This window comes from Pyxicephalus adspersus, chromosome 4 (assembly GCF_032062135.1).
Source record: "Pyxicephalus adspersus chromosome 4, UCB_Pads_2.0, whole genome shotgun sequence".
Classification (NCBI taxonomy): domain Eukaryota; kingdom Metazoa; phylum Chordata; class Amphibia; order Anura; family Pyxicephalidae; genus Pyxicephalus; species Pyxicephalus adspersus.
The window spans coordinates 96,727,620-96,753,831 of record NC_092861.1 but is presented as its reverse complement, the minus strand read 5'-3'; the positions used below and the strand labels follow the sequence as shown (position 1 = coordinate 96,753,831).

Here is a 26,212-nt window from a genome sequence, read left to right as displayed (position 1 = left end):
GGTGCAGAATGCCGGCTTGTTACTTTCAGTTTCACTCTGCACTGCAGCCAGGAGCAGACACGTGCTGCAGCCAGCATCAAGGAGACACACACAGGATCAAATATCGGGGGATGTCTTATTCACGGGTGAGTGTCTTATTTTAATTATTTTTTCAAAAATGTTCAAAAATGAACATTGATATTAGGCCATTTGCCTAAATTCTTGCAAACTGTGTCTTTCCCTTTTGTTGACCTTCATCAGATTGGCTTTATGGCAGGGTAGGAAGCATGTGGCAACACCATCAAAGCAATAAACCTGATACACTGGGCTAAGGATGCTGAGTTGAATATCCTGTTATTATCAACAGATGCCGCCCACTCTGCCGTTACAGACTTAGACCTGCAATGGGAGAGTGGGTGGGTTGTGGCACAATGATTTTACTCTGGGGGTTTCTTCCCCTTTGGGTGACACACGGCTCCCCGCGCATGCGCGGTTCAGAGTCTGTGCGTGTAGTGGTCTGCGATAAGGTTGGGGACTACTGGACTATAGGACCCACTCTGAAATTTTTTCACAAATTAATTTCTAATGATTTATGATCAAAGGTTCCAGGACCATTGATGCTACTAATAGGCAATAGGTTTTGCTCCAGAAGTAGACAATTCTCTTGGCAGCTTGGATAGCTCATTTCATTGAACATGGTAACTTTCTAAATAGAAGTTCTGGGGGGGGGGGGGTCCTATTTACAGATTCAAACCTTTGTCAGGAAAGTTGAATGGAGCTGTTCTTTAACAGACCCGTTTTGATCGAATTGGTTTTTGGGTTACAGGGCACCCCAACCCACTATACAGTTTCCTTGTGCTATTCTCTCTGCTACTCTCTCTTAATAATGTCCTGACTACATCTATTTCCTGTTTTAGATTGGAATGGGAGTCTGCTCTATATCTTACCTTTTACTGATGACCAATGGTCTACAAGTAAAAAGTGGTATGACATATGTAGTGCATTATTCTTTTTTTGTTGTCATTGTGATTCCCCTACCCAGTACCCTGTCCTTTTGTTTTTTTAAGCTGGTAAGAAGATGAAAAATATGTATGAAAACTTGTATTTAGAACATTTTAATTAAAATAAAGGGTGAAAAAAATCATAATACTGAGAAATATACCATAAATCACAAGCAGATGGGCTCAGGACAGTTAAGAACAATAAAATCAATAACTCAGTCAACAGATAATAATGTTATGATCTTAACAAACAATGCTAATAAAAGTAAGGACAAAGAAAAATGGAAAACTCAACAAAAACATGGGTGATGGGAAAAGGTCAAACTGATTCTAGAATGTTATTGAGAAGACAGATATCTTGTCCAATGTTCCCAGATGGTGTCAAATTTGAGAAGAGTGTTTTTGAGGGTATAGGTTAATCTTATCATTTGTCATGATCCAATTCAATTTAGGCATGGGAGCGGTCCAATGAGAATGCAAGTTTGCCAAGATTGAGTAAGAATTCACCTGGCAGCTGCGAGAATTTAATGAACCAAACATGGAGTATGTTTAGAAATAGATTGGTCAGGGTTACTGAAAAGAACACATTCAGGAGTCTTGGGTATCGGGAAGCCAGTTTTAGTAGCCAACAAATTAAAAAAAATCATCTTGAATAAGGCCACCTAGCGGAGCCACCAGATATAGGCCACGAATCCTATCTGAACATTATCAAAAACAATAAGAGACATGAAGATTGAATTTTTCATAATAGTCATGAAAGCGGGAAATTTTTGGCCAGAGCCCTTTCTGTGACTACATACCACCACCAAGAGTTTTATAGTTCGCCTCATTTAAATCGGACCTAAACTCAATATTTTCACTTTACATAAAATGGTGGACAACCCTTATATGAAAAGGAAAAGTCTTGATCAGTCTTGATTGCTGCAGGGGTCAAGACTGAATGGGAGCTTGGGGCCCAGGATAACCGAGTCATGCATCCCGAAAGGCTCTGGCTACTCCTTCTGGCCATGCCTGATCTCGGGATAGCGCAGAAGGGGCATTTTTCCCACTAAGAATAAGCAGTTAGATCAGCTTTTTTTTTTTCTCTCCCCTCCCTTCGCAGCGGGCTACGTCACCAAATTTCACACTTGTGGAGTGCGAGATGATCAGGTGAAGTAGCAAGAAGAAGACTGAAGAGAAGAAGGAAGATGGCGGTGCCCGGCACTTCACCCGTGCGGGGACGAGGAGGAATTCTAGGATGACATGGATCGAGGGAAGGACCAGCACCATCGAGGGATCCGTGGAATAAAAAGAAAAGTGTGTTTCTTTTTTTTTTCAATTTAGTTTTGCTTTAATGACTTGTTTATGGAAATTTTAGAAAGCTTTATTTTTGGGGTGGTTAGTGCTAGGTAAATTAATGAAATTAGACCCTTGCCCTTGATAATGGATTTGAAAGGAAGCCAGCAAATACCAACAAAGAAACAAGAACAGAATAATGGGGGATACAAACAGGATTGGTTGAGTTCTTATTAAAGCTATTTATATTTGTGTTCCTTTTGCTTCTCTGCCAAAACTAGAAGTTGAAGGTGGGTTCACTTCTTACTCACATGAGAGTTTGAACGGTTGGCTGCACAGGTCTTGGCTCTATGTCTATGTTTAAATGTCAATAAATCCTAGTTCTATATAGTATGTTCTTGATATAGTATGATTTATAGATTTTAAATTTTAGTAAGGTAATCTTTAAATATACCCTAAATCAAAATAAAATGTATACTTGATTCCTAAAATTATGAAAATTACCGTGATTAAACATATTTGCAGGAGCATATAGTGGTTAAGAAATATTCCAATAAGGAATGAATGTTGCTTCTATTATCTTCTTTTTTCTCAGAAGGAAGAAAGATATTTGTATAGGTATCATTTAGGTTTAACATCTATTTTTTTCTGAGCGTCTAATGTAGGGTATACATAATACTGATTTTTTTTTCCTCCTGATGATGTTTTCAATTGATATTTAGATTGATGTATAAATCAATATTTTGCCATCAACTACATGGACTACCATCTACTTGTTCAGTAATTTGAATTGAAAACACTCAATAAATAAAACAAAACATTTGACCTTATTTATTTTAGATTAACATTCTATACATATATCTAAGAAAAATGATTTGCAGTACTTTTTTGTTTGACATAGATCAATTCAATGTTTCAGTTGAAAATATTGAGTAGTGTATGTCTAGCACCTTAACACCCTGTTTGATCCTTTGCTAGTAGGAAGAGGATAGATTGAGGAAGTTCTTCCTACTACTGGCTATAGGCTAATAACCTCATGGTAAAGTTAATCACAATTTACAGTGACCAACCAGAATTACTGTCATCATTCACATCTCTGAACAACTTAGTCACCTGCCCCAGGTCTCCAAGCATTGCGGTCTAGTCACCAGGAGGTTCTGTCATTGCTCACACTCCTCTATACAACAGTCAGTGACTTCCTAAAGACCTGTTTTTTGGCTATCTAACCTCCTGTTCACATTTACCTCTTCACTTCTCATGCCATTTTGATACATTGCCTCTTGGACCTTTCCCTCTTCGTTACCCAGCCCATAATCGCTAGTATATTCTCTTGCCACCTTCATACCCTGTTCACTGCAAATTTAGCGAAATGCCCTCTTCCACCTGTAGAGGAGCCTGCAAATGTTTAGTACTAAGAGTGGTAAACAGGAGACTTAGTCCATATAATTTATGTTATACTCACAATGTTCCTACATCCAAATTCAACCACCCCACCCAAAAAAAAAAAAAACACCAAATGACTTGAATGGGGATCTGTGTTTTATTTATTAACTGTTTCATAATAGACTGGTGTTCTTGGAAACTTTACTCCTGCAGCTTAATAAAAAAGTTCTTTATTCTTCCTGAATTGTAATTGGAAAAAAAACAGGTGTCCTATATATATCTTTATTACATTGTGGAAATAAAGCTGTGGAAATAAAGCAAAAAAAACCCCAAAACTGCGATCAGGTAGGTAATTTATTGCAGAATAGACTTTTTTTTGCAAACAAATAAAAACGTACCCCTTAACCTGTTTTTGCTCCGTTTACAGGATGGTAACATTTCAGCCATCTTGATTGACCAGGCCAGGATACCATAACTCTCACTCATACCTGATATATCCTGGTATCCTACACTGAACTGCACATGCATGTAGTTCACATAGTGTAATTATAAAAAAAATGTGAACAGGCAGGTATGTTATATTTAAGGGACATTTCTGCAATAAAAATCCTGCTTGCACACACTTTTTAGGTGTGGAACTATGTTTCCACTTAAAATTTCTATTTATTTATGTATGCATTCATTGTTTTGGTCATTAAGTCTATATAAATGATTAAGAAAAGTGGACTGTTTGGTATCATTTTATGTCCAATACAAAAGATGTTTAAGAGAAAGCAAAGGAGAAATTTGTCTGAAGAGATCAGAAAGAAGGTTTTTCAGCATGTTAAAAACAAAGGCTATAAAACCATTATAACAATGCAGGAGTTAATGTATGCTTATGTAAGCTTGTTGTATGCTCAATGTTTGTTCTTGCAATTATTAGGGAACTGTAGTACTTCCGTCCCCAGCAGAACTAATTAACACTGCTTCATGTTCTGTCCCTGTTTATGAAAACAACTATGAGTTCCCTAGAGAAAATTTTTATCTTTAATATTTGTACATCCTTTGTTGTAGTAACCCACTAGATATATTTTTTAAAACTTTGGCATTCTACAATAATACAATAAAATAGTGGTATTGATAGGGCCAACTTAGCAAGTTGTTTGATGTATACCTTTTTAATTAACAGAAACATCCTAGTTTTATTGTTTAACTAGGCAAAGGTATATTATAGAATTTAGCAGAATTTCCAACATTATCATTTTCATATTATTTATATATAAAATGGAAAAAATAGAGGAATATGAAATGTGTTAATGTAAAGTTTATCTTTGTAGTAAATTTTGGCTTATTCCTTACAAGAACCTTCCAACATTCTGTTATGCTTTTTTTTAACATACTGGGTTTGATTTATTAAAGCTCTTCAAGGTTGTAGAGGATACACTTTGATCAGTGAAGCTGGGTGGTGGTGGGGGTAAACCTGGAATGGATTTCTTAAAAGTCATTTGCTATTTGTTAGCAAATGTTTTCAAGCCTGGACTAGATCTAATCTAAGTTTTTTTGGGCCATTTTTCTTTTGGAAGATTGGGGACCAGTGACCAGAGACTGAGACTCCAGAATGTGTTGATAGTCTGGAGATTTTACTGTTCCCTTCACAGACATAAGGCAAAGAATGCTAGGACATGTATGACAGGTCCAAGACCCAGGAGCCACCCTCATGTTTCAGAGTAGGAAAAGTTTAATTTTTTTTCGTTTGTGGACAAAGAGCTGGCTTTAAGTTTTCTTTCAACACTGAGGTCCTAAATTCAGCCATTGGCCATTGAGCCCACTGTCACTTAAAAGTGATAGATGGTTTGATCGGATGATGATAGATCCTGACCTTTGTACATCAGCTTGTATGTCTGCGGATACTATTCTTTCTTTACTCTTTGGGGTCTAGGTTCTCTTTCAAGATGCTTCACGGGAGGTTGGCCACAGTGCTATAAACCATGAACCTCTTTCTGTCTGAACTCCCCAGACAACTCTTTTTCTTTGCTTCTTCTTGTCCATGTTAAATTTGGGACACACAACGAACAGTCTGTAAACGGCCGAGACTACTTTACCTATTAAGCAGGCACAACTGAGGACAGATTTTGGAACTGATGGATTTGAATTTAAGAAAATTGATAGTCTTAAAAGTCCTCTTAGGACCATTACTTTTGATCTTTCTAGGGGTGTCAACCAATATGCCTAGACCATTTTGGAATATCTTTGTAGCATAAGCTTTGAAAGTTAAAATTCCATTGGAAAAAGAATCTGTTTATTTTTGGGTTTCTCTGGCATGAAGAATCAGGGCTGTCAAAAATAAATTGTTTGTTATAAATATGATGTGAGGACACAGCAAACTAGATCATTTAAAAGTAAATCGCTCATAACCAACTGAAAAGTACAAAACAATCCTGTAAACAGGCAAGGAAATATTTACAGGCTGACTCCATGTGATTTTTTTTTTTTCCTTTTTAAAAGCAATAACACCCCATGGATGTCTTTATTCACATTTTTTTTGATAGTTGCATTTCTGTTGATTACTGTTTTCAATATTAAAGCGGACCTAAACTCAAAAAACATAAAAGGTTAGACAACCATTTTATATTTGTACCTTGGTTTATATTTGGATTTGTTGAGTTTTGCAAATATGAGCAGAAAGCATATTGATGCACTGTGGTATATAAAGTTCTATATCCTTGTTTAACCTCCTGGGAGGTTCATTTCTGTCCAGATTTATATGTCTAAAAGCAGTACATGTTTTTCATGAAAATGTATTTTACAGTATAACAATAGTATGAGGATAATAAAGTTTGAAACACAGAATCTTGAAAAATATTTCATTAAATAAATTTAAAAAAAATATTCATTTTTAATTTTTTTTTTAAATAAATATTATACTCATACTAATATACTGTAAAATAAAGGTTCATGAAAGACAATGTACTGCTTTTACACATATAAATCCACTGTGTATTGCATTCAATACAAAACAAATTGATAGATTTATTTTGTATTGAATGCAATACAGATAGATTTGAAATTCTTGCCACGCCCCGAACGGAAAGTCCGCGCGCACCGATCCGATGTCACCGGGAACCTCCTGATGCAGAGAAGGACACCGGCAGATAAGGTAAGTCTCGATTTATTTTTCTTTTTAGCTACCCTGAGTGTGATTAGGGGTTACCGCTCTCAGCATCTTTTTTTTTTACCACTCGGCAGGTAAGAGGCTAGACACTAAGCCCAATGAAGACTATAGCAAACGTTAAAAAAAAATGATCGAAGCCGTTTTCTTTCACTAAAACTACCTGTGTTTACAATAGATATTGTAATATTCTGCAGTTACAAGGTTTTTTTAATTTTACAAATTGATAGATTTAGTGTCACAAGGATTTAAAGAAGGCTTAAGAAAGTGGCATGTTTGTTATGTGATTAATATATAGGTTGTCATTTCTTGTGGCATAAAATATGATACAGTTAGGTCCATAAATATTTGGACAGACAACTTTTTTCTAATATTGGTTCTGTACATTACCACAATTAATTTTAAATGAAACAACTCCAACTGCAGACTTCATTTTTAATTCAGTGGGTTGAACAAAAAGTTTGCATAAAAATGTGAGGAACTAAAGCCTTTTTTTACACAATCACCTTATTTCAGGGGCTCAAAAGTAATTGTACAATTGACTTAAAGGCAATTTTATGGGCTGGTGTGGGCAATTCCTTCTTTTTGTCATTATCAATTTTATCAATTAAGCAGATAAAAGGCCTGGAGTTGATTTGAGGTGGGGGGTTGCTTATATGTGGAAGATTTTGCTGTGAACAGAAAACGTGCGGTTAAAGGAGCTCTCCATGCAGGTGAAACAAGCCATTCTTGAGCTGCAAAAACAGAAAAAACCTATCCGATAAATTGCTACAATATTAGGAGTGGGAAAATCTACAGTTTGGTACATCATGAGAAAGAAACAAAGCACTGGTGAACTCAGCAACGCCAAAAGACCTGGACGTCCACGGAAGACAACAGTGGTGGATAATTGCAGAATCATTTCTATTTCATTTCCAAACGTCTTCACAACAGCCAACCAAGTGAACAACACTCTCCAGGAAGTAGGCATATCGATATTCAAGTCTACCATAAAGAGAAGACTGCATGAAAGTTAATACAGAGGGTGCACTGCAAGGTGCAAGCCACTCATAAGCCTCAAGAATAGAAAGGCTAGATTGGACTTTGCTCAAAAACATCTAAAAAAGCCAGCACAGTTCTGGAAAAACATTCTTTGGACAGATGAAACCTAAGATCAACCATCATTCTTACCAGAATGATGGCAAGAAAAAAGTATGGAGAAGATGTGGAACAGCTCATGATCCAAAGCATACCACATCATCTGTAAAACATGGCAGAGGCAGTGTAATGGCTTGGGTGTGCATGGTTGCCAGTGGCACTGGGACACTAGTGTTTATCGATGATGTGACACAGGACAGAAGCAGCTGAATGAACTCTGAAGTGTTCAGAGACATACTGTCTGCTCAAATCCAGCTAAATGCAGTCATATTGATTGGGAGGTGTTTCATAATACAGATGTACAATGACCCAAAACATACAGCCAATGCAACCCAGGAGTTTATTAAAGCAAATAGGTGGAATATTCTTAAATAGCCCAGTCTATCACCTGATCCCAATTGAACATGCATTTCACTTGTTGAAGACTAAACTTCGGAGAAAGGCCCACAAACAAACAGCAACTGAAAGCCGCTCCAGTAAAGACCTAGCAGAGCATTAAAAAGGAGGAAACCCAGCATCTGGTGATAACCATGAGTTGAAGACTACAGGCTGTCATTGCCAGCAAAGGGTTTTCAACAAAGTAGTAGAAATGAACATTTTATATTCAGCTTTTTAATTTGTCCAGTTACTTTTGAGCCCCTGAAATGAGGTGATTGTGTAAAAAAATGCTTTAGTTCCTCATATTTTTATGCAATCTTTTTGTTCAACCCATTGAATTAAAGCTGAAAGTCTGCTGTTCAACTGCATCTGAGTTGTTTCATTTAAAATTAATTGTGGTAATGTACAGAACAAAAATGAGAAAAAAGTTTACATATGTTTATGGACTTAACTGTATATGTAACATATGGATTTCTTTTATTTAGTGTATGCTTGATGTGGCCTTTACTTTACCTTGACTTTATAGTATTGCAATCAAACAAAGAGGCGTATCAGTGGGTGTGGGGGTTTGTATTTAAGAGAATTTTTTTTTTCTTGAAATCTGCATAGAAGTCACATAATATTGAATTTTAAAGGATAGGAGCTCTATTTTTGTTCTTTACAATGTTGTTTTATAGGTTTTTAAAGCCGTGTGAAATATTAGGTGTATTTATCTTTCTCACTCTTCTTAGGTTTAACCGATGAAAAAGTGAAGGCATATCTGTCCCATCATCCCCAGTTGCTGGATGAATTTGTATCCGAAAGTGTAACTTTTGAAACAGTAGAAAAATGGATGAAGAAAAAAAAAAGAAATAAAGGTGAGATGTAACTTAAAATTACATTTTTCAATACAAAAAAAGCCTGCTGTGAGGAAATAAAAAAGATAGAATATTTATGCTCCTGTGCTTGTTAGGCTACTGTTACTGTTTAACAGTGGCTGCAGAGGATTGTGGGGAAAAGCTATGCCGAATAGATGATTAGGTGCGTTGAGGTTAATGTCTTCATTACCGTTACATACATTAACGCATTATAATTTTGTTCTTCGCTAGTATCCAAATGCATTAAGGCCTCATTCCATTTAAGTTTTTGGTGAGCCCTTTATTGGTTTTGTAAAGAGCATTTGTTTTCAGCTAAAAGTATAAAAAATAATTACTTTTCTCTGGTTAACCTGCAGTAAAGAGAAACCAAGTTTAAAACGATATATGAGAATAGCACACTTGTGCTAAACACATGTGCAGCTTATTGATAAGTTTACCTCAAATTTAACATAGCAGTGTTTATTGCAATTCCATTCATAATAAAAACGTTGCTAGATAGTAATGTATAGCAAGTGAAGTGCAATACATTCACAGGTGTGCACCAGTGTATTCTATTGATGTCCCTAAATTACTTGATAAAAACCAATATTGAACACCTATTACTATATTTGGGACATTTTGAGAGTTAGAGGTAATGGGTTTTCAAGGTGATAATTATCATATAGAGAAGAAAAGCAAAGCCTGACTCTTCCCCTCCTTTTGTGGCAAAGCAGGGATGAGAAAATTATTGCCATACTCTAAAACACCCTACTCACGTATAACCTTTTATTACCCTAATGCTTTGTTCACTTGTTTTGCTTGTATAGGAGCAGTGTGTACAGTAACGTGCAATTATGCAAAGCATTTGCAAATATTTCTTCAAGCCAATTTGATTGTCATTTCAGTTCCAGATTGGGAATAATAAAATTAAACTAAAGACATCTTACACCAATGTGTTGGTCTGCAGTTTAATTAACAAACATTACTGTTAAGTGGAACTTCTACAAATACCTTATTAAACTGGTCATTATTGCAGAAAGGGACAGGCAATGTCCCTTCTGCAATAATGTGCCTTACCTGTCTGATTGCTCCTGGTTTCTGGCCACAAAGCTGAACTGCGTGTTCATGAATAAATTTTACGTCATCCAGGCATTGCCAATCAAGATGGGTGAAGATAATCTCCAGGAAGAAGAGAAGGAAGATGGTGGCACCCTATGATGGAACGCAAATAGGTTGTGCCGATTTAGTTCCCACCTGAATAGTGGTCTGACTGTCACAGCAAAATTCTAGCCGGCATTCAACATGCTCCAGTTTGTCCTAAAGCGGGCTGGCAACTTCTTTAAAGAGACGATACTCGCAAAAGTATGTGTGTTTAACCTCCTTAAAGGCTTGAAGAAAACTGCTGCTCTTGTGCTTTGCAAAAGATTGCTATGCTCCCTTATAGAGGATGTAAAAAAACAAAAAAAGAAGAAACATTTAGCCTAATTCTAAAATAGAGTGCTTAACTCTCCCAATGGTTAAACCATGAAGTTATCATTTACCCCTTAATCTGTCCTCTGACACATTCCCTTACAGTAGGGGTCTCGATGGCTGACCATGACCAGGCCACAGCTGTCCATTTTGGCTGAGCCTTCACTGTGACTGGAAGGATCTGTGTCCTTTCTCTTGTCCCTGACGGAAAATTCTACCTAATCTATGTATCCCTTTTAAAGTGCCTATTGAAATAAAATGCATAAACCTATGTAGCCCTGTTATGGGGGGGGGGGGGGTCATGTAAATGGCTCCCACAAAACAAGCTATGGCGCTAACCTGTAGATAACAAAGAGGATCCTGAGCCTTCGCTATGTGGAAGAGTGAGGATACTAATAAAGTTGGCAGTGCCTCCACCCAGGACAGGGTCTCTGTTAGCAGAGGGGCTCCCTTCCTGGGACATTAACCAGAAGTAATAACAGCAATATAAAACAACATCTGAGGAACCACTACACCCAGCATGCAACATTAACCATTGCAGCTAAATGAACACACCGGTTAGAGTATTTGTAAGCTTTATATCTCAAAACAGTAATAACAATATATGCCATCAATAAACAACAATGATTATATCAAGCACATAGCAGAGTCCTGAGAAGAATTGTGCACAGATATACCCGGGTATATATACAGTCTATTACCACAAATACCTCCAGTACTGATCAGTATCAGGATGAGTTGCAGAGGCCTCTGGAGTTGATTGTAGCAAAGATGTCCTGATGAGATGATCCTGGAAACAGCAAGGAAATCCTCCAACCGACAATTGGGCTGTGTATGCTGTGATCCTGGATTGCAGGGATGCAGGCAAAGTCTCCGGAGTTCAGGAACAATCTGTCTGCGCTACCACTTAGACCCTAACAATCACACTAATCTGCCAATGCAACCGGACCTCTGCTACCTATGGGCCATCGGATGCCTAACCTATGCTAGATGTAACTAGACAGAGGGTGCAGATCAGTAAAGATAACTGCAAGGGCAGAGCACATATATATTTGTGTATATAGCTGATACACCGACTGTAGGTATACCCCAAAGTGATCTCTGATAAGATATCACATATACCCCAATAATACAGAGGGAATTATTATAATACTGCACTACATACAGACAAGGCAGTCAGTGTGTTCTGGAAGGCATGCAGAGGCACTTATCCTGGCTGAGCACATGTTCTCATCTCTGTCCCTGTACCCCCTGCAATCCTCTATATCCTGATGGGGTTTCCCAAGCCACTATCAGGGGCAGGAAAACTTCAACAACTTTATTTGCTATTTACAAAGTTACACCTCAGCAAGCAGATAGAAAAAGGCAGACCCCTACACCTATATAAATCACAAAGTGCGATGTTTCCTCGCAAGTGATGCTTTAGGACAGCAGTTGCCAACCTTTTCTGGTCCGCGGACTACTAACATCACAGCTCCCGACCACGCATGTGCGGGGAGCCGGGTGTCACTCAAAGGGGGAGAAACCTCCCCCAGAGTGATGTCATTATGACATAACCCCACCCACTCTCCCATCGTAGATCTGAGCCTGCAATTGGAGAGTGGCGGGGTTGTGTGCATGGACACAGCTCACCCACATCCCCAAACCTAGGAACTGCTTGGGCTACGTGGTCCGCCGTTCTGGCCTGTGCGTCCCCCAGCAGGGTCCTTCTCCTGACCCCGCTCGCGGATGCACCGGCCAGAGCCGGCGGACCCCCAAAATTCTCGCAGACCTGTGGTTTGCGACCGCTGCTTTAAGAGATCCTTGCTTTTTGGTTTTTCTGTTTTTAATTTTGTCCTTAACAAAAAAAAATTTAATGTTTCATTTGTGCTGCAAAAGCCGCCTGGTAACTTGCAGTACTATCGGTTTTGAGGAACTTAGCAGAAATAAGCACATAGTAAACTCTGCATACTTCAGTTCATCCTGTTGCTTCTGTCTGCAGTCACTTTGATAATGCAAATTAGTGACGGTTCCATTACCAGCCATATATATTATTATCTGGTAAAGGCAGTAATGGGTATATGCTTTGGATTCCTTTGCTTCTTTTTACAAGTTTTCTATCATTATTTACCATCACAAAATAATGGAGTTTCACAGTTACCTTCCATGGGCCCAAACCTTTTTATTGTTGCCTAGCTTACCTATGCGTTCCTTAATTTGTATTTATTTTTTTTTAGTCCAGGCTGTTGATTTGACAGTTACTGATACTTTTTCTGTCTTAGTCTAAAAATAGAGTGATGTATAGCGATAGCAGGACTTTTAAGGTACTACTACAAATCACTATAAAGATGATGTATAATAAAATTTAATATTTATTTACCAAAAATTAAAATCTATCACTTAAAAAAATAAATAAATAAACATGGTTCAACATTCTATGTTGAATATTTCTACTATCAATGTGTAGATAGTGATGGTTTACAAGATTGTAACTAAGGCCCAAACTCTGTGCTTTTTGCAGAACCTGTCTGGTTCATTAGGAGTATTGTAACATGGGGATGTAAAAGATCATTTAAAAATCCAATAAAAAATAATCTAATAGAAATGCATGCTCATTGAACAAAATATTGGTGGCTCACATTACTCCAGACCAAGACTGGAATCACTTAGGCCACAACAGCTAGCAAAATAATTAAGTAATTAAATAACCAGGAAAACATGATAAAAAGATTATAGCAAGAGGAAAACTGGTATCTTTACCTTTATGATTCATATGTTCTGTATGTCTACTCTATATAGAACACAAGAAGAGGTGGAATTTATTTCTGTATTAGGCTATGTACACACATCAGATAAAAGTTGTTAAAATGATAAAGTAAATACGTCAATGACAAGCCAATGATGCCAATGGACGTGATGTTGCTTGTAACAAATGACCATATGGGCAGATCTGTTAGTGTGACAGTCATTTGCTATCTAGCATATGTACAGTCATTTTGCACATGGTGCTCAGTACTGCACATGCATGACGAGCAAATGTTGGCCCATTACAACACACCAGTATAAAAGTGCTTATAAGAAATAAGACTGTGCTAATATTCATGTTATACATATAGCAGACCTGTCATAGTAGCCATGTGGGCCTGTATATATTGTACGTGTATATAATATATCTTGTTTATGTACAGGTAGTCCCTGGGTTAAGGACATCCGACATATGGATGCCTTCTAGATACGAACGGGGCTTACTTGCTCGCTGTGTGCAGAACGGAGGCTGGAGGGGGGGAGGGGGCAGTATGAATGACTTCCAAAAGAAATCTTTTGCTAAACACAGCTAAGGTTGTGGGTGATCTTGGGGGGTGAGCTCTTTCTGCAGCCTCTTGTAACTCTTTAATGACCCGGACAAACTCTACAGTTGTTTCTTTTTGCATATCAAAGCACAACTTGCTCTGGAAGTTAATGAATGTCTAGGCTCCATAAAGATTTATTTTGTATTTTTGCTTTTTGTGATTTAACTCAGTCAGGATTTTTACAGTAACCGACACTATGCTGCCTAATAATATGTTGAGACAAACATCTGTCCTAATTGCATTTATTAAAATAATGTACCTGTTCCGACCTACATACTTTTCCAACTTAAGAGCCAACCTACAGACCCCATCTTGTATGCAACCCAGGGACTGTATTTCTATACTTGTATCTCTTTTCTTTCCACTGCTGTTCTCTATGCTTCTTATTCCTCTGCATCCTTTTCCGGCGTTGTTCAGTTCCCACGCTGTTCTATTTCTTTTTTTTTTTCATTTATTTTATCATTAATAAACTAATGAAGCAAATTATTTTGAAAAGTTGATTTGTTAAACACATTGGGTCACAAAATAAGTGATTGTGCGAAATGAAATATTAAATTAAACTATGGTTTTTGATTTAATCAAATCGTCATTTCAGGACATTTGTCTAAAAGACCAACAGCTGGTGATCAGCAGCCCTTACAGACTGCGTTTTTCTGTGTAAAGTGTACAGACAATCAATCCTATGTAGCAGACTGTCCTTTGTCTCCTTTGAAATGTGTCCTGTTGGGGGGGCATCCTGGGTTTCCAGGTTTTTCGCAGGTTTATTTCCAGGTACCAGGGTATTTTGGAATGAACAATGTAGTTTCCCCCTCACTTGGTAATACTTACCTTGTGTTTTCTCCTCTCCAGCTGTCCTGATGTGTCTGGCTCCAGCGTTTCAGTGTTGGTGACGATCTTCATCTTAGCTGGTAGAGTTGCATTGTCTGTATAGTAAACATTTGTAAAAAAAAAAAGCATAATCATCATAATCGTCAGTGTCATTGTTCACCCGCATCTCTTCCTTCTAGTTGCATATCTGTATCAATGTCCATTGGCGATAAACACAGAACACAAAAAAAAATATTAAACAATATATGTTCCTGGCACATTTTCAAAATAGGATATATGTAAATTGTCCTACCTTCATGATCAGGGATATTCTCTGCAATAGATTCTGTCGGTGGCTCTGTACTCCAGCATTTTGTGCATCACCCATATAGGGGAAAGCCGTCCGTCCTGGTCAAGCCTGTAAGACTCTGCCACAGATGCAGGGACTAGCACTCAGAACCAGGATGACCCTCCAGAAATTTTAATGACACAAGACCAGGTAAGTCACCAACAAGTAGTTTTATTGTGTAATTTTGTGTCAGAACTATTTTACAAAAATTATACTTTTTTTTACAGATTATTATTGCAATGAAAGATCTCCTATAACCCATGCTAAACGGTCATGCTATCCTGCTATTCCACTGCTCTGCTTGTAATGAAGAAATTCAAGTACTGAATGCAGTTCTCTTTAGCCAACACCATATCATTCTGAGGTACGAGCTGAAAATCTACCAGATTGGCTGCTGCTTTTCCCAGGTACCATGTGTGCTGCTGTAGAAGATTCATGCTCCATTTGTGGGCCAAAAGGTGCACTGCAGTTGTTCCTAAGCACAAAATGACGTAGCAAGCAAAAACCACCTTGTCAATTTTGTCTATGCTCTGATTTATAGCACTGTGAAAGATACAAAACCATTTTCAACCAACCTTCTCACAGGAGAAAGTCTGACATTGTAGATTTTTTTTTTTCTTTGGTCAAATTCTTCTGGGAAAACACCTTTAATAAGTTGTCATGTAATGCAAAAGCTTCATCTGCGATATACATAAAGGTTATACCCCCTACAGTATGGGTGTTACTGGGATGGTCCAGTTGTTTGTTGATCAACTTTGGGTGGAATGGGGTAGCTTCATCAGACACCTTCATTTGCCAATATCGACCAAAACAAACTCATAAGAAGCATTCACAATTAGCATTGGCACAATGCTGAAAAGCTGAATTATGTGATCTGTACATGTTTCCCATTGCTCCTCCACAATTTTGAAAAGTTACAAAATTGTTCAAATTCTGTAGCTGTGCTCAGCCTTTCTTCTAGTGTATCAGGAAACTTATAGGGAGTTATTAGTCATAAACATATGTTTTATTTTTCTTTCTTTGGGGCTTCTTCAAGTGACATGACAGACACTCTATCTGCTGTGGAATCCACTGTTATCCAAGAGCAGACATTTTTGCAGTGGCTAATTGTCACCAGTGTGGCCAACAAAGGGTTGATGCAGCATTTAAACCCACACTACTCAACATTCTCTTTCCCCAAGTTATTATGCTGCCCACCAATATGAACCTCACCACTACCCACCTTCCGTTCACCCAAGTGTTTTTAGTTTTGGCAATTAAAACTTGCAGTATACAAATTAAAATTTGCCAATGTTTACAGCTTGTTTTTGCACTATTTTATGATGTTGTTGCACTGTAGTTCCCCCCCCACAAATTTTATAGTATAATTCCCAAAAAAATGTACTTTGTCAAATAAATTTTATATATTTTTAAATCATCTGTACTTGTACATTCCTTTTTGTAATAAGTATATTGTGATATCTACCTTCATATATTAATTTTTCAAGTGTTCAGTATTTGCCATGCATGTCTATGGGTTAAATGACTCATGGCTTGTGGTGAGATATCAGTAGAGAACCTCCTGTCTTGCAGAGACCTTCCAGTTGCAAGGAATCTCAGGGTGGCAATTAACCTCCAGATAGGTCTTAATAGCTGCCTCAAATGTGATATTCTCCCTGCCAATCTTTTTTCATAATCGGTTTACTCCATGTTGTTTTTTGTTTTTTTTTAAAACAAACTTTAACCTAATGCTCATTTAGTCAAGGGGCCATGAAGTAGAGGTAACTGTTTACCTTATTACTGGTCTGTAGGTTTCCTCACTACCAGATATGGTATAGAGGATTATTACCTGAAAGCTGTTTTCTGTAGTTGTCTGCCCTCCTCCTCCTTTTGCATGTATTATCATGTATCAGTTCAGGGTGTGTGCCACCCCTGGTCATAATATGTAAAAAAAAAATCTTGATAGCTGACCATATTCAGGAATATGAGTAGGGGAGTGCCCTAGTTGTGAATAAAGCTACAAACACACCTCCAATCGTCCTCACCCGATAATCGACTCAGTGCCGATATCGGACGAAAAATCTGGCGTGTGTACAGCGCCCGTCGTCCATCGTCTGAACGACCGTCCTGGCGGATTCACGGACGATGGGCGAGAAACAATCTTGATGCAAGGGAAGGGGGAGTGCGAGCAGCAGGGTGCTGCTCCGATGTAATCCCCCTCCCCTCTGCATATAGCAGAACGGTGCTGTATGTTTGGGAAACATACAGTAAAAACCAACAGAGAACCAAAGAAAAATAGGGAAAGAGTCAGAAAAAACATTTTAAAACATGGTTTCCGGTCTATGAAAAATACAACACTAAAGAGCACATCAACAATAGTGCTAAGTATCCATCTATTTTACTATACGTTTGACAAGGTTGAAGTATTCATGTGAGAAAGAGAATATTGAAGCCAGGGTTTCCATAGTTTAGCAAATTTATCTTAGGTGTCAGCCAAGGTTGGTAGTTTTAAAATGGAGTAATGGCATCCAAGGTCTTTAGTTATATTCTTCTGGAACAATGTGTCCATCAATTTAAAGATCCCACCCAGAAATTGCATTACAAAAGGGCATGACCACCACCCATAAACTTCACTACCCAGTTCCCCACATCCTCTAAAACACAATCCTGAGTGATGTAAAGAAAAATGCTTTACCTTGGCCGGGACCATATACCATCTCATGGTTACCTTAAATAAAGATTCCATCATAGTAATATTTATTAAACTTTTTGTCGCCTTAGACCACATGTTGAACCATTCTAGTACTTTTAAGATCCTTTTCCCGCTGTACAGTGTATAAATGTAAATAAGGCCGCGTAATTTTATTTAACTCTGAAGACAGAATAGAGAATAATCCGGGTACTAATGGAGTACGCAAACAAATATGTTCTAAAACTGATAGTTTAGTAGGCCCCGTACACAGCAGGGATGAGATCCAATGCTTCAGTTGAATATATCGAAACACTTTTGAACTAGGGGCTCAGTGAATGCTATGAATTGCTTTCCAACTCAATACACCCGTTTTCCCCAGCAGAGAGTGCAGAATGGTAAATCCATGTTCCACCCACAGTTGAAAGGCTTTGGGTGAATCCAGACCAGGCATAAACAACTGATTATGTTGAATAGTTAGCAGTGATAAATGTGGAGATAGAAGGCCACTAGAATATTTGACACTGCCCCCCACTCTGAGAATCTAAGATTAAGGCCAACAACAGGTCTGGCTTTGGAAGGTAACCAGGGAATTATCTCGGGCACTACCGCGCTACAATAAACTGATAAAATCCAGGCTCAAAGAGGGTCTTTGGTTTGCATACAAGCTAGTAATAGGGGCAATTCGGACAGCTTGATAATATTTATTAATATTAGGAACTCCCAATAACTACTCCCTTGTAGTTTTAAATTGATCTTTTGCTGGGTGCAGTTCTAAATGTTATATATTAGAAATTTACTAATGTGAAATTATAAGGCCATCTGTACAGTATATATAGCTTAACTAGCAAACAAGATTTTTGGATTTTGTATCTTAGCAACTCTAATAACATTCCACAGTTGTGCATTATTGTCCCTATGGAAAAACCAAAACCCAGTCTCAAATGTAAAAGTACGTACGGTGCAGTTGTTGTGGATAACATTCACTAGATAAGGCCTTGTTACTCAGGGATTGCTCCTACTTCCATTGAGAATTGATGTTTCTGTTAGCCACTAATTATCACCGTGTGCTACGGATGTTGGCGACCAACGTCCATTTGAGACAGTCATTCGCATATTTTTTTTACATCATCGGGTATTTACTACAGTTGATGACACAGTAAACACATAAATTATTTCAGAAGGCTGATCCAACAAAATATGTCAACATATTTGCCTAATATGTGCCTTCTCATTTCATTTCTCTCTTTTGTTGTGTCTCTGTGCTGTTAGTCATTTTTCTCGGATTAAAGTGAATATAGGAATTTGGGTATTGTTTGCATACTGTAAGAATATAGTTTTTACTAGATTTCAGGTCTCTAAATTTCTGAACTAATTTGTTAATTTGAGCTTGGACTTAAAAGTAAAACTGTAAAAGTTACGGTAAAGTTTCTTATGTACACTTTACAATTTAAAAAAAATGAAAAAAATTTTATTGAAGAGGTTTCAAATACAAATGTGGGTATAAATATCAGGATAGTAAGATGGATCTGAAAATGTACAACATCAATATAAATATCAAGTATCAAATCGGCAGATACAAAGAAGGTGTTGAACAAAGTCCTAGACGGGGACAAGTATCAAAAACAATGTTCAGTTAGGACTGAAAAAATAGAACTGTGGATATCTGTATTTTCTATAAAAGGCAGCAAACATGTTCAAGAAATGGTATTGCAGCATGAGTTGTAATGACCAGATAAAACCAATAAACACAAAATCAGAATAGGAGTAACACACAGGAGTAGCTAGGCAAGGAAAACTTACTGAATGGAAGGGAGACCATGAAAGCAGTGGATTAAGAAGAGTTAACCCATAAGCCAGATAATGAGGCAAACCGTGAAAATCGGGCCAAAAATGAGGCTGAAAAGTGACACGGAGAAGAAAATCATCTACAGATTAAGACAACTCCTTAATTATCTGCACATTCATGATTATTGGCTGCTTGCTCATTTTCCCCCATATTTTGTCACTCCATCTAAACCTGCCTTTATAACTGTTTATGCTGAAAAAGTAAAATGTTCTCCAAATCCTTCCCTGTTTTTATTCTCCTTTCCACAATAGAGAAACAGATGGGTAAGCAAGTCTGAAGAGATGGGTTTTGAGGCCTTTGGTTCAAGGCCTTTGAAAGTTACCATAATACAATGAATGAGGGCATTCCAGAGTTTAGTTCAGCCTTTGTGGACAACTAATGTTGAAATCCTCCCTTCAGAGAATAATTGAGGCTGCAGTTAGTGATTTATTTTTAGAAATTCTTGTTACCTTTCTCCTGTGCTGGTCCTGATTCAGTGTTTCACTAGCCTTGGACAAACATGCATATAGGGGCTTCTAAAATTTCCGCTTGCAGATTAAGCATTGTTTATATATAAACATATCTATGGGCAAATGTTCTTTTGCCTTATTGTTCAGACTTTCAGTGATTATTGCACTTTCTCTACTAATTTTCCCCCCCCCCTTTTTCCCCCACACAGATTTAACACAAACAGAAATCAGCAGGGTAAGCACCTCATTTTTATTCTTGCAACACAGAACTTCTGTAATCTGTTATATGTCAAAAATGGTCATCTTGTATTTGTTTCTTGGAAATTTGGAAAAATACAAAAACGTTAGTTATAAACAAATGGTTACAAAGGAAATCTCCCTTTACCTGAATACGTTTGAGAAAATAAATGCAACAACTTCTAGAAATTCCTTTAGCTTTAGAATGACGCCATATTGAATGTTATGCCTGTAATGGTTTTCATGTAACTTGCTAATTAACCTAATTCATCCAGTGAAATCCTGGGAGAACAGAGTATACAGGAGAAAACGAAGGATTCCTAGAATTCCCAGCATCTTGCTAAAAGTATTGTGAACTCACCCTCATCACAGTTTTAATTCCGTACTTTTGTCTTTGGTGACAGATCCCCTTCACTTAAAATGGGGTTTCTAACTAGGCCTTCTTTTTCCTTGCAAGTATTTTATTCTTTATTTATTAATAAAGACAATAATGTATACCATGGAAGCCTCTGTTCCTGGGGACCTGGCAGTATTCCCATGTACTCAGATTGTCATGGTAGACAACAGGCTGGTGAGCATACAATAGTTTTGACACTTTAATGCTGTTCAAAGAGAAACATCTGTTTTCCTTTTTGGAATCCCCCTGCTGTTCTAAACACAGGACATGAAAAGGAGCTGCTTGGGAGATGTTTATTTTGGTCAAACTCTATCCTCGCATAACCATAATATGTGTTTGTCGATTATATATTTGGTAAGGTAGTGCCTGTGAAATATATATTTAAAAGTGTAAACCTAAAATATGGCAATCTGGTTTACATGTATGATTGCTGGAAATTTGGTGGGTCTGGGCATAATTCACGGCAGTCCTATAAACATCGATACTGGGCTCCTGCAGCAGCCAAATAGCAGGAATAAAGTTTATTTAACCCCCCCAGCGTTCTAATTCTGTCCATATTTCCAGGCAAAAAGCATTTTTTGCATTGAAATTCATTTTACATTGTAGGCCTAAAATTCTTAGGCATAACTCACAGAAATATGTACAATATTTGATACATTTAATACATTTAAACTTTAAATAAAAAAACAAAAATCTGTTCTAAAATCAAAAAATAGTTAAACATGTAATAAAACTGTACAGTAGCATGTATGTATATGTGTGTGTGTGTATATATATATATATATATATATATATATATAGAGAGAGAGAGAGAGAGATTTCTTTGTATTGGACTCAATACAGCTATTTTGTATTGAATCCAATACAAAATTATTTGAATTTCCCGCCGCACGAACGTCACCGGGAAAACTCGGAGATCGCCTCTGCACACGTTGGGAGAAGATCGAAGAAAGAAGACGTGTCCTGAAGAGCTGCAGGGACCAGCAGGACACTGGGTGATGACAATGGAACAAGGTAAGTAGTTTTTTAAGTAGTGTGATCTTCCTGTTCAAGGAGGTGTTATCTTTCCTTCTAGTTCGTTGGATCCAGCCCCCAGCTGGAATCATCCTGCTAGATTTGTCCTCATTGTCATTTCAAAGGCAACCCCCGTCAAGGCTCACTAACAGTCATATTGAACCCATCATTTGAAATGAAATGTGCATAAGTGCTGATTTTATTACAGTTCATGTTGTGCACTCCAACACTTGGCTAAAAATTTTACCACAAAGCAGTAGTTGAAAAGCAGTAGTAAATATTTATCATTGCACATGACATATTTAAACTTCTTTCCCCAAACAAGAAAGTTCTTCTTAATAAAAAAAAAATGCCTCAGGCTCATATTGGCCCATCATTTTGAATAGTGTTATAGAACTATTGTGGTATTTCTACATTTTTGCAATATTTTATTGGAATTAGTTGCAGTTTCTTCATTAATTTTTCTTAAGTTTTAGCTTACTGGTACCTTTTTACTGCTCAGTGGAAAGAGGTTGTAACACCAATTTTTTGAACTAGAAACTGAGTTTGCTGAACCAGGAAATCATTGGAACTCCTATGATTGTGCAGTATATCCTAGCACAAGATTGGCCGTCCAAATAAATCAGAAAACGCTGTACTACTGTGTGGTGGTGCCACACTTGGTTCTCCAAACAGATTTTATTTTTGTTGATTCTTTGAGATTCTAGTTCATGTTGATATGTTTGCATCATACAATTTTTAAGTTTTGTCAGCTGTGTATTCATGCTGCAAATCCCCCATTCTTTTTATTCTTGGCTAACAATTATGTTCTCCTGCTGCTATAGCCCATCTGCATCAAGGTTCACTGTTTTGTCCATTATGTTATTACATGAATTGGCTATTTGCAGGTGTTTCTTATAAATTGTTTTCTGTTTGCCTGATTTTTCATGTAACACTGGTTGGGGAGGGGTGGTTGGTTATGTATTAGTAGAGTACTTCTGTGTGTTTTTGTTTTCCCTGGTTTGTGTTTTTTTTTAAATGTTGTCCATTTCCTGCACCATTTACACACCAGCTTCAGTCTACCACACTGCAACCTCCTACATTTACTGTATTCAAGCATGTTATGTTTGAATTATTATACCGAAAACAATTGATTTTGTTTTTTCAAAACTAGTAGAAAATTATTTTGGTGGAGACCTTCAAATACATCCGTATTTTTACAACTTATGTGCTAACCCTCAATATTAAAGAATAGATCAATGAGAGTAAGAGAGAAAAAAGCAGGGTTTTTTGCACAAAAAAAAACTTGTATTAAATGTATCAATTGGTTATACATCAATTCACAGGTATTAAGGACAGATTACATTACAATTGCCATACAAAACAAATTAGTGATATACGAATAAATATGAATTACAAAAACAATTTGCATAATGTTGAAGTACAGTTTTGTAGCCTTAGCTGTAATAATGTTGAACACACAAGTCTTGAGTTAATGGTCCACAAGCTCTTAGAATGGCAATAAAAGGCCCCTAGACATAGTCCAGCTCAACCCAACATATATATTTTTGTAATATCTTAAATTCAAAACACTATGGTAATGCTGATAGTTGCACCCGACGCGTTTCATCTAGTTAGGCTTCCTCAGGGGTAGTAGCTTTATGACAAGTGTTTTGGCACTGATAGTGTTAATACCTAGATCAATAAAAATTAGAGTCAGTTGCATTGGAAATATAAAATATATATTGATAGTAGTGTGTGGTATGTGTAGCATGGCACACCCCATATTATGGGATATCCCATCCCACACACACCACACCCAATATCACCGTGTTTATCAAACTGGTCATTCTGAACTAATGTGAAGAATACCTCATATAATACCTGTTGGTTGGCATAGTAATTTCTTGCAAAATGTGCAAGATTTGTAATCATCTCCTCTACATTCAGAGTGATGCAATGGCAAATGCATATAGGACTTTGATGCCTAGGAAGTATAGACAGCATATATGGCTTTTAGGTAAACCATGCAGGTACTAGGGCTTATTAAAAAATTTTAACAAGTAAGGTACGTTTATCAATAAAAGTAGAAAAAAATACCTTGATATAATTGGGATTGTACACTCTGGATCCTGTCACTGGCAGGAAAAAGATCGGCAGAGAGACGATGGTTGATCCGGTGAGTATGGGTGCAGAGGAGCAGGGAGATCTGAGAGAACGCCGCCTAATATGTAGACGGCGTTCTCGGAGATCCTCCCTCTCTATAGCACAGACCACAGGTGCCACTGAGTGACGTAGGGAGATAAGGGGAAGAAGGGGGGGAGAGAAGGGGGATATAAAGGAAAAATGGGAATGACAGACCATCCCCACCCCGCCAATCCTCCCCAGAGTGTATTCAGGCCAAGAAAGGGTTAAAGCTAGTGGAAATCCTAATGTTATTAAAATGGTGTTGTTATTCTGAGGTTGTATCAAAAATAAATAAAGTAACTATATACTTAGTACTTGTTGTAATAGGGTTACCAGTACAATGGTGTTATGAAGCAAAAGACATATAGTCCGGGTTTATCATTGAGAAATACGTATAAGTGTTAGTGTGTAATAAATCTGAGGAAATAACCTGTATCAATTAAATTAAATATGATTGTTTTACGGATCATAAAAAATTGTTTAAAACTAAAGGTATCGTTAAGTCCAGGGTAGTAATTAGCTTTTAAATGGAAAATCCACTTTGTCTCTGATTGTAAAGGTTTTTTGTCAAAATCACCGCCCCTGGGATTGCATTGTACTTGTTCTAATGCAGCAAATGCGATGCAGTGTGCATCAAATTGATGTACCGTGCCAACATAATAGCTAACAGGGATGGTGATTTTGCCATTTTTGATTAAATATAGATGTTCGTAAATACGTTTGCGGAAGGGTCTTTTCGTTTTACCTACATGGAACCTCCCGCAGACGCAAGTAATTAGATAAGTAATCCCAGGTGATTGACAATTCACATGATAGTATATTTTGTGTATATCACCATTGGGTAATCTCAAAGCCTGGTTTTCAAGATCCAGTCACACTGATTACAAGAGCCACATTTAAAGGTGCCATAAACTTTGGTATGTTCAAGGTTGATTGGTTTTGTCCTACAGTGGCTAGTGACTAGTGTATCATGAAGTCATTGTGATCTCCTATATGTGATACTTGATTTTGCATCTATAATAGTATTTAAAATGGGGTCAGCAGTGAGAATGTTCCAGTGTCTGTTAATCAGACGATGAATGTACTGATGGTGTTCATTAAACTTAAGGATAATGGGTGTTTTTGGTTGGGTGTTTTTATGTACTGGGTTAGAAATCAATTCCTTAGTATCAAGTTTCAGAACTGTTTGATAGGTCTTTCTTAACAATTTTTTACTATAACCCCTGGCAATTAATCTTTGTGTTAAAGCTTTGGCTGCGATTTTAAAGTCTAGATTGGTTGTACAGTTGTCTCAACATCTGACTATATGGGATACTTCTGATCAGAGATTTTGGATGAGCACTATCAGCATGGAGTATAGTGTTACCTGCTGGTTCTTTTCTATACAGTGTAGTAGTAATAAGGCCTTCTGATGAGATATTCACAAAAATATCCAAAAAAGCTATCTTGTAAAGATCAATGTGCCAGGTGAATTTCATATTATCATTGATAAGAAGAGATTCTAACATTTCTTCTGGAATATTTCTTGGACCAGACCATAAGATTAAAATATCATCAATGTAGCGGCGCCATAAGAGTATGTACTGAAGGTAAGCACTACATTTTGGATTGGAGAAGAGATTTTTCTCCCAATGTCCTAGATATAAGTTTACATATGATGGGGCACATTTTGTCCCCATTGCGACGCCTTGCGTTTGTAAATACAGTTGTTCATTGAACGTGAAGATATTGCGTGTAAGAATATATTCTAGTAATGTAATAATAAAATGATTATATAGTTTCAAAGAGTGGTCTTCAGTCTGAAAGTAACTTGATATTGTTTGTAGACCCAAAGAATGGGGTATACTGCTATATAGAGCTTCTACATCAATCGTAGTTAGTAAAGTTTTGGGAGGGACCATTATATCTTGTAGGATTTGTAATAATTGAATCGTATCTCTAATATATGATGGTAATTTAATAACAAAAGGTCTTAAATATGTATCTATCAGGTCACTGGCTCTAGAGGTTATAGAGTCAATGCCTGCCACAATGGGACGACCAGGTGGTTTGGTTATATTCTTGTGTACTTTTAGGAGGCTGTAGAAGGTTGGTAAGACTGGATGTTCTACCCATAAAAATTCCTTGGTGGGTGTATCTATAATATTGGACCTGTATGCTCGCGTAATAATAGAGTAATATTCATCATAATACAGCCTGGTATCGGATTCCATGATCCTTTGATACTATTCTGTGTTATTTAGAATATTAAGGCACATATCAATATATTGATGGTTGTCTATTATTACTATATTACCGCCTTTATCGGCTGGTTTATTAATGATTGATTTGTTATTATGT

General features: G+C 37.3%; 1 protein-coding gene across 4 annotated transcripts in view; it reads left to right on the top strand.

Moving 5' to 3' along the window:
• Positions 1–26,212, top strand: part of PDE10A (phosphodiesterase 10A) — a 147,396-nt gene that overhangs the window by 34,807 nt on the left and 86,377 nt on the right. For all 4 annotated transcript variants that reach the window (XR_011920398.1, XR_011920399.1, XM_072409074.1 and 1 more), the window contains exons 2-3: positions 9,033–9,158; positions 20,268–20,293. Coding sequence is in view for 2 of the 4 variants with exons in the window: in XM_072409074.1 (XP_072265175.1) it covers positions 9,033–9,158; positions 20,268–20,293 (152 nt within the window). In the remaining 2 variants the exon portion in view is untranslated. The remainder of the gene's footprint in view (positions 1–9,032; positions 9,159–20,267; positions 20,294–26,212) is intronic.